The sequence below is a fragment of the Protomyctophum bolini genome (assembly GCF_963924005.1).
Source record: "Protomyctophum bolini genome assembly, chromosome: 9".
NCBI lineage: Eukaryota > Metazoa > Chordata > Actinopteri > Myctophiformes > Myctophidae > Protomyctophum > Protomyctophum bolini.
The window spans coordinates 17,115,830-17,125,358 of NC_137870.1; the positions used below are offsets into that span (position 1 = coordinate 17,115,830).

General features: G+C 44.2%; 1 protein-coding gene across 7 annotated transcripts in view; it reads left to right on the forward strand.

Moving 5' to 3' along the window:
* cdon (cell adhesion associated, oncogene regulated) overlaps window positions 1-9,529 on the forward strand; it is a 54,162-nt gene that overhangs the window by 21,632 nt on the left and 23,001 nt on the right. For 4 of the 7 annotated variants that reach the window (XM_080772632.1, XM_080772633.1, XM_080772635.1 and 1 more), the window contains exons 2-7: window positions 1,980-2,065; window positions 2,965-3,246; window positions 5,023-5,163; window positions 5,724-5,867; window positions 6,347-6,637; window positions 6,863-7,138. In XM_080772632.1, coding sequence (XP_080628758.1) covers window positions 1,993-2,065; window positions 2,965-3,246; window positions 5,023-5,163; window positions 5,724-5,867; window positions 6,347-6,637; window positions 6,863-7,138 — 1,207 coding nt within the window. In that variant the 5' untranslated portion in view covers window positions 1,980-1,992. The remainder of the gene's footprint in view (window positions 1-1,979; window positions 2,066-2,964; window positions 3,247-5,022; window positions 5,164-5,723; window positions 5,868-6,346; window positions 6,638-6,862; window positions 7,139-9,529) is intronic. The other 3 variants (XM_080772634.1, XM_080772638.1, XM_080772637.1) reach the window with 1 other exon arrangement.

A 9,529-nucleotide genomic window follows, 5' to 3' on the forward strand; every position in this document is an offset into this window, starting at 1 on the left:
GTACATTTGACTCTTGTGTTATATTCTTGTGAAATATTCAGTAAAGTATTGTGGTGAAATATTCACCCCAAGTTGATAAGATATGCAGAGAATATAATACCAAGAACCCCCAGTTTGAAATGCATTAGGCCACAGACCCCCATTTGATACCATTTGCTCTCTGGGAAAATCAGGGTCCATTTGGTTCCATTTGTATGCTCTTGGAGTATGATGACTGTGCTAACAGTATTATCATAAAATATGTCTCAGTTTGAAGATTCAAAAAAACATATTTCATATGTGTGAGCTTGTAAAGTAGAACGTTCAACCAGAGACAGTGTTGCCAAGTCTGACCATTATAAGCTACTTTGGACTTGTTTATCTATTGGTAGTCCTTGACATGGAAATGTTTGAGTTCCACTGCTCTGAAACAACATTAGACAACAAAGTTTGACAGTCAACACTATAATTGATTATTTTAAGACTAATTTCCGGACCATTTCTGATTTACCTACTTTGAACTGGCCTCTTAACATTTTTATAGACCTGGTTGCTTGTTTCACTCTCACATCCACGGTATGTGGCAACCCTGGTCCCTGGTTTGTTTTGGTTTGCGTGTGGATGTTTTTGTGTGTTGCTTTAGCATCTTTAGCACAGTAGCTATCAGAGGTTGCAGCAGCTGCTGCTGTCATGAAAACGCAAGTTTCTGTCCCAGAAGCTCACGTTAGGTCTGCGCACACTGTACGTTGCTAAACTTGCTATGGCAACCTGTCATCAAATGCTGCTAACGTTGTGGTCAGCACTGTTAGCATGTGTGCTATCAGGCAAAAGCTGAGATAGATATAAAACTACTGGCCAAAATGTCATACAAAACACAACACCTAAAATCGGAATGTAATTGTGACCTACAGACCATCATGATTTGCTTGCTGGACCTATAATTAATTTATTTGCATTAAATTGCCACTCGCCCATATAAATAAAAAGCAAGATGGCTGCCGATTGCGAGCGGAGAGACGGAAAGAGTAGTGACGTGTGAGCCGGGGGCGGGCCTCTGACAACAGCATGAACACAGGGCAGTGTTGCCAGGTTTGCGAATTGTAAGCGAGTTGTAGTGTGTGTAAGTAGCCTGGTTAAAAGGCCTTGTTTCTGCCCCTGTGGGGCAACAGCATAATGTCGACCAGTTTCTGTCCACCGCTTTTGGCACGTGACCAACTTAAGCATTGTTATATTAGATACGTACATTCATCATAATTATATAAAAGTTGTCTGTGATTTCTTTGCACGGCCACTGTTTTTACAACAGTCTACTACGTGTATACTGGAGCATTGAATGCTCTCACTCACTGCGCAAAAAGCATGGAATACGGATGTGTATATTACAAGAAACTCCCGTTAAACTTTCCAACAAACTCCCGAATTGTACCATCACAGCTGTATATTACCGTATATTACTGTATATGCTGCTAAACTTGAGGTTTACGGGCAAATCTAGTGCCCATAATTGCCCGTTAACTCCTCTTTTCACGCAGTGTGATTAAACGTGATTTTGTCCATTTCAATTCTAAGCGCGTTGGTTACAGAGTTGGTGAAGAGTAAGAAAAATAAAAAGTACTGTTGTGTACTTGTGTAGTACAGCAATACAATGCAAAAAAGAAAAACAAGAATAATAATACAGAGAAACGGTATAGTGAGTCCAGTCAGTCCATTACAGTCAGTGCTTTATAAAGTGTCTCATAATATCTCATCTTAACACCACACAACAATAATTATCAGTGCACTGCAATGTCAATCGGGGAAAAGCGTGGAAATTGAAAGTGCATCACAGTGAAAGACCACAAAAACCTGTCCTAGGAATGTCATTAGAGGTCTGAGTCTTTGAAACATCTATTTGTTCCAGGTTACGTTACGATGTTTAGTTATGCTGGAAGGAAAGAAACGGTATGATATGATATGATATAGTGGAACATGAAGGTATTGTGTGTGTGTTGTTTGAACAGACGAAGGAACACCATGGATGTTGGGCTGGGAGTGGTCCTGTCCGCCGTGCTGTGGCTCAGTCAGACCCTGCTCATCAGCTGCTCAGGTGAGACCACTGATTTCACTCATTTGGATTTATTGTCGCACATGCATGAGAAAATTACAATGTGCAACCTGTCGCAACGAGACACGCTGTGGGGAGCTTACTTCAGCTTACTGTATTTGTTATTTTAAAGTTTGAAGCATGTTTTGAAGTGGTCATACTAGCATAGATTAAATTATGTTTTGAGAATTGATCACACTAGCAATAATATGCAATACATGTTCAGACGGATCTTTAACAAAACCCTAATAGTCTCTCATATTTCATAAAAGCAAAGGGAAAAGCCTTGATCTGCAAAGGGCTGGCTGTATGTAGAGCAACAGGAACATAGGCTTAGACCGATGATACCTAAACATTATAATTCTACATATTGTATTAATTGTGTGGGTGGCTTTCACAAATCACAGATTAGAACTTGGCCTGAAGAGACTATTTTAGCTTTTAATTTTAGCTTTTTAACTTTTATTTGATAGAGCTCAAGTCTCACCTGCTGGAACACCTGAAATGTATACATCTGACATTTAAAACCCATATACTCATGACTTTACGCAAATCCAGCTCATGTGGAATTAGGATGTTTTTGATCATTAATGTGAAAGTAGTTGTTTTGTTCATCATTGATTGGAATGACAAAGTCAGACGGAGACAGAAGTTGGAGTTAGGTGGTTTGAACGACAATTTGAGGATCCAACGGAGTTAGGCGTTTTAGTCAGAACCACTTTTTATTGGTCCAATAGATTTATAAAAAAAAAAGTTGAAGAATGGAGATGGTTTGTTCCTGCCCAATAGTGACAATATCTTAATTTATTATATTAAACCTGTTTTCTGTATCTCCCTCTACCTCTATCCTTTCTCTTCCCACGGAATACTTTACTCCGTTTTCTCCCGTTTTTTCCCCCCAGCAGCTCAATATCCCACGTTCCTCTCGGAGCCCAGATCGGTGGTGCAGGTGTGGGGCTCCGTGGTGCGCCTGCACTGCTCTGTGAACCCTGCGACGGCCGCCATATCGTGGCGCTTCCGGGGCCTGCCTCTGGAGATTCCTGGTCTGTCCGCCATGGAGCTCAGACACGACTCTCTCACCATCCACCATCTGCATCAAGAGTACGAGGGCGTCTACCAATGCGTGGCTCGCCTGGACCACGGACCCGCCATCGCCAGTCGACATGCACGCGTGGTCATAGCAGGTGGGTACTGTACCAGGCTGTGGAGTCGTGTGATGGCCTGTGTGGAGTGGATGCAGCGGCAGCCCTCTGCTTTCACACTCACATCGTCTCTGTCGGATGGAAACCGTATACGTCCAAAACAGTTACTTATCAGGATTTAAATTCGAAAGCATCACAAGTAGCAGATTGACAAGCTCGTAACACGCCACGTTTCGAGCTTGTGGATCTGCTACTCTTGATGCTTTTGTGTGACACTGTAGTATGATGAAATGGGGCATTAATTTACCAAAAATATGGAGACAAGAGGTTTCTGCCCGACAGCAACGATATGAAATACAATGTACACAGACACATGTTTCCACATGCATTTTACTCTCATGTCAATCCGCTTCCATACCGTGTGTGCACAAATCTACCAAAATGTCACACTTCACCTGAAATGTGACACGCGCAGACACACGCTCATGGCGAAACGCTCCGACATCCCGCTTCAAAGCACTTCGGCGGCGAGAGGAAGTGGCTTTGCGGATCGGAAAAGGCCACTTCTGGAGTGTAAAGCACTCAGCGAGGAGTTCCCCCCGGCCTCGGCTGCCCGCAGAAACAGTGTGAGGAAGGAAGCAGTGAGAGCTCTTTAACTCTGGTCCGTGTCCAACGGCCTTCCACGCCGGTATCCTTAATGAGCCTCGGGGGCTTCCTGTGTGGCACAATATGTTCCCGTCGGGACCCGGTTTGCTAAACAAAGCCATCTAACTCCCAATGCCATCCAGCTTCTTATGTCATCCGTTCTCAGCTCAGATCTGCTCGGTTTCAGTCGAGATGAAAACCATTTATTGCAATGGTGTTGCATTGTGTTTGGGGAGGTGATACTCCATAACAATCTGTACAAGCATGACCCATTCTGTGGTCATGATCCCGCTGTAAATATTCTGTGTTTGCACATTATTATGGTACTTACGGTTCTGTCACTCTATTGGTGTGTTCTATGGTACTTCCCACTACCCAGCGGGCTTTGCACTATGCGCGGGCTTTAGCAGACAGTCTATTATATGAATCTATGGCAGTGGCCAGGTTGTTGTTTTGCGCTACGTTCATCTTATATAAAGTTTCAATATTACAAAGAAGAAGGTTAATTACAATATTACATGGACACAATAGACATGTTCCTTGTCAGGATTCAAATTCAAAAGTAGCTAAATATAAGTGCAAAACGCACCACTTCGTGCTGCCTATTAGGTAGTAGGGCTGGGCCGTTAATTTACGAAAAAACAATAGAATATATTATATATAGAGACTGACGAACAGCAATGATACAATAGATGCATGAGACTGCATTGTATGACATGCTGACATACAGTACTGTTGTGAAAGCTAAAGCAAGGGGGGGAATGAATGTGTGTGTATGGGGCGGACGCATGCTGCACGCGGATGTGTGAGTCCAGCTTCAATTCGGTACACAGAAGACGAGCTGCGTTGTGGCGGTAGAATACTTCACCAGCTGTTAGAACTCTACATTTTGAATGTGAATCAGAATGGCATGTTCTATGTTCACTAAGGTAGCTCCAGAGGGGATCCTATTTGTAAGCCGTGCATCCCACGACCAGCATCCCCCTATGCATGTGCACTTCATGGGGGTACGGACCTTAGTGTTATTCACGATTTGTAATTCAGGCCCCCTGACATAAAGAGTGTGAATGTCTGCTTAACTAGGTGCAGATTGACCCATTACAATTGTGGCTGTATGCACAGATATACTTCATAGTGTTTGCAACATCTCTGTCTCTGTCTCTTTTCCTATAGAAATATCTAAATATGAGGAGAGTCACAGGCGTTCCCTGACGGTGCAGGAGGGCAGTGCTGTCGAGTGTCCTCTGCCCCACAGCGTTCCTCCAGCGCTGCCCAGGCTCAGGGTACGAGGAGAGCGGCTAGAAGCCTCCACAGGTATTATTTTAATAACCCTGCACGGAATAATAATAATAATAATTATTATTATTGTTTTATGATGGACGGCAAGTTTCTCGAGATGCAATAATGTTCATTCATCTTTTATTACCATTAACTTAACACATTTACAATACAAAACAAAAAATGCTATCATAAAGATAGTTAACTTGCCCTCATGGCAGTACTTATTTTGCGTTATTAATTAATAATACATTATTTATAATAATAAATACTAATAAATTGTCAGCTCTTTGACTAATGTAAAGTGGAAGTATGGTTACAGAATATAACATAAAATAGAGGATAGAATTTAACGTCTCTGTCGGGTGTTCAAAACTGTTACTTTTCAGGATTCAAATACACAAAAACACAAAAAAACTTAAAATATGGAGATAAGAGGTTTTTGCCCAACATCAACATCAATGCCTGCGACGGTGTCACGCAAAAGTATTGAGGAGATACTTTGTGATCTTGAAGATATCTTTTCCTTTTACAAGCGACAATATCAGACATACGGTGTTGATTGCAGTGATCACATCCTTTCCTTGTCTTTCCAGGTGACTATTTAGTTCTTCCATCGGGGAACCTTCAGATCGTCAACGTTTCCGCACAGCACCAGGGCATGTATAAATGTGGTGCCTACAACCCTGTTACCGGGGAGACGCGTACACAGTCTCATGGTACCAAGCTGTCAGTCAAACGTAAGTCTGCATTTTTTCTAACACAACTTAAGTTTAAATGGAACGTCGAGGAATAGATTTACTTTCAGCTATGATACAACATGCGGACTACTGTTTTTAACCTTTGTGTGCATGCGTGCGTGTGTGTGTGCTTACAGTAACAGTGTGTGTGATTTAGTATTTTCACACAGTATTTTGTATTCTCCTCTTTACTCTCAACCGCAGTGTGCACAGCAAAAGATTCGTTATTTTATATCAATTACACATCCCATGAAGCCTTGTATTCACGGAGATTTGTTAGTTTTTATCGCATTCCTAAGCCAATGATTTGACGACTGGCGGAGTCTCCTACTGACCAGTGACCGATGACCCGGTCATCAAATTATTGGCTTAACCACATCTCCATGAATTCAAGGATTCATGGGGTGTGTAGTGATAGAAAATAAGTCACATTCTCTTAATAGTTAAATGAACACCCGAGTCCATTCCATTGTTTACAGACTCTGAAGCTGGGTCTCCGGTGCGGATAGCGTACCCCGCCACCCCACAGACAATAACAGCGGAACCGTCACAGCCGCTCATCTTGGAGTGTGTCGTGACCGGCAGTCCGGCGCCGGCCGCCCATTGGCTGAAGGACGGGAAGGAGGTGGTGGCGGCGGGACACCTGCAGACACACGGCAACAACCTGGCCCTCGCTTCACTGAAGAGGAGCGACGAAGGAAGCTACCAATGCATTGTCAAGGCGGAGAGCGGAGTCATCGTCAGCGCCAACTATACTGTGAATGTGCAAGGTACTGAGCTGGGAGACTCCCGTTACTGAACCCCCCCCCCCCCCCCCAAAAAAAACCCCACTCTAGTTTATAGCAATGATTTCTATTCTCTATAGAGCTGTTACTGGAGAAACGAGTCTATAGCATTGACTACTATCAGAATAATAGAGCTTTAACCTTTTTCATTTGAATAAAAAAAACATCACTTATCACCATGGTTGCCATGTCTCGTCTTGTCCCTCACAGAGCCAGCGTCCATTGTGACGGGTCTGAGCGACCAAAGCATCTCTCTGGGCTCCTCCGCAAGCTTTACCTGCACCTCCAGAGGTAACCCCGCCCCCAACATCACCTGGCTCTTCAATGCTCACCCCGTCGCCCCCTCGCACCGCTTCCACATCTCGGGATCGTCGCTCGCCATCCCAGATGTGACGTTCCGGGACGAGGGCGTCTACCAGTGCTTGATGGACAATGGCATTGGCTCAGCGCAGTCATCTGGCATGCTCAACGTCCAGTCCAGTAAAGGTACACGCTTTTTGTTCTGTTTTTCTGTTTTTTTTCCAGTTTGGTCAATAAGCCAATTGAAGGGGCCCGAGAACCCAGTTCAGGTTAAAAACTACAGTAGATAAAAAAACATATGGCAGACTATAGTAAGAAACACAGCTGCACCAAACATATGGATAATGAATGTGTTTAATTCATATACAGTATGTGCCAATATGCAAGCATGATGGACAGTATTCACCTAAACCCAACCCAAACCCATTGGTAATTGGATTAGCTGCAGCTGTGTTGCTTACATCAGTGTGTACTATAAGGCCAGTCTTATGCAGACTGCCATGCTTTTATGCTGCTGTAGTCTTTAAGTCCTAACGGCTTACCTGCCAGTGAGGAGCCCCAACAGGGAGCGCCTCCCTCCTACCCCTCCCGCCAGCCTGTAGGAGTTCCCGCGGTGGCATTCGACTCCTCTCCCCCGAACGTGACCACTGACCAGTTGTGTCCATATAGACACTCTGCAAGCGGGATCAACTGGTGGTGGGATAGTGGTTCGAAACCCCCTACATTCGGCGGGTTCCATCCTTAGTTGAGGCGATAACATGGCATCTTTATCTGCATCTTTATCTGATTCCCCAAAGGGTGCTTGAAATGGGAAATATTGAGAATCACGGACTTACTGTAACATTTTGCTGCTGTTGAGGTAGCTATATTGACTGTTACAAAGGGTTAAAGGCGGGGTGAAATGGTTAATTTGGGCATTTTATTTTGAAGTTTCAGCTTGAAACGCTGGCTCTGAAGTTTCTGAACCAATCAGAGCATCCCTTCAGGCGATGGGACGGTAGCTATGCTAGAAGCAGGGCCTTAGAGCAGGACGCATGGAGTTTGTTTACAAGTTAGTCAGCCAGCTGTACCAGTTTACTGCTATGTGGCTTATTTCTACCCTATAATGTTTTCAGATACATATTTTAGCGTGATGATTAAGTTTAAATCGAGTGATACACTGCCTGGATGTCATCTTGAATGAGATTACAAACGGAGTAGTTTGTAATCAAAACCAGCTGTGTTTGGAGGACGATGGGAATCGGAAACGGGTGAGCTTCATTTTTATTGGCTTTTATTGATGTGGGCCTCGACACGTCATCAAGCAGCAGTTTTCGTTTTCAGGAAGTCATTAAAATTTGACTTTTATGGACTTTTTATATAAAAATACACAAAAATGTAAATGTTTCCATTTTTTTGGCATCCATTGTTAGGCATGCCCATATGATGACACGTGGTCACTTTTTAGACATGTGGTCTAAAAGTGTGAAAAACGTATTTTTCATTTCACTGGGTCTTTAAGGTCTAGTATTGAGCCTGGAAGCTGCCGTCTGCAGTGCAGTGCAGGGAGCCTTGGCCTGGCTTGGCTTGGATCTGTTTTTTTTTTTTCCTTTCCCCTTCTTTCCCCGTTGTGAGCAGTGCCGTTGGGGAGCTAGAGTTTAGAGTGCTGCTGGTAGGTTCCGAGGCTGCCCTCCTCCCTGCGCCCGGGGGGCTGAGCTGGAGCGTGAGAGTGAGCTTTGTGCACGCCGTCAGGGATAAGCCCCAGTCGCTGGAATGTAAAGGAGTTACCGTGGAGGGTTATGACGGGGTCCAGACCACCCGGCTGTCAACATCATACACAACTGCCTTTTATTTATTAACTCATCGTCTTCCCCCAACCTCTCTCTCTCTCTCTCTTTCCTCAACCCCAGCAGACCAGCCCCCCGCCGCCCATTCCTCAGCTAGCTCCCAATTTCTCAGCCAGGCCCCCTCTATCTTACAACATGATGAATACCGGTACAGATATAGGGAGTTCAAATCAGCAAGGAGAAAAAAAAGAAGAAGAATAATGGATTATTTTGCGAGGTGGTTGAGTTTGCGTTCGTTGCTGGGCATGTTTGTTTATCCGCAAAAATGAGAGCATTAGACGTGAACCCGATAAGAGAGGATATTTCCACCGTGATAAGGTCAGCTTGCGTCGGGTCTCATCCGTCTCCCAGGCACCATGGTAAACCTCTGCTCAGGGAGATAGAAACAGCGTTTATAAATGGTAAATGGTGCATTTTATACAGCGCCTTTATCCAAACTAAAGCGTTTCACAATGTGCATAACATTCACCCATTCTCTCTCTCTCTCTCTCTCTCTCTCTCTCTCTCTCTCTCTCTCTCTCTCTCTCTCTCTCTCTCTCTCTCTCTCTCTCTCTCTCACACACACACGGCAGAGAAAACCATGCAAGGCACCAACCTTGTCATCGGGAGCAATTAGAGGTTAAATGTCTTGCTCAAGGACACTTGGACAATAACAGGGGGCATTGGGGATCGAACTAGGAACCTTCCGCTCTACGTCCTGAGCCATTGCCGCACTATACTGCCGTTTATCAGGGTAGCATCTAAAACAGTG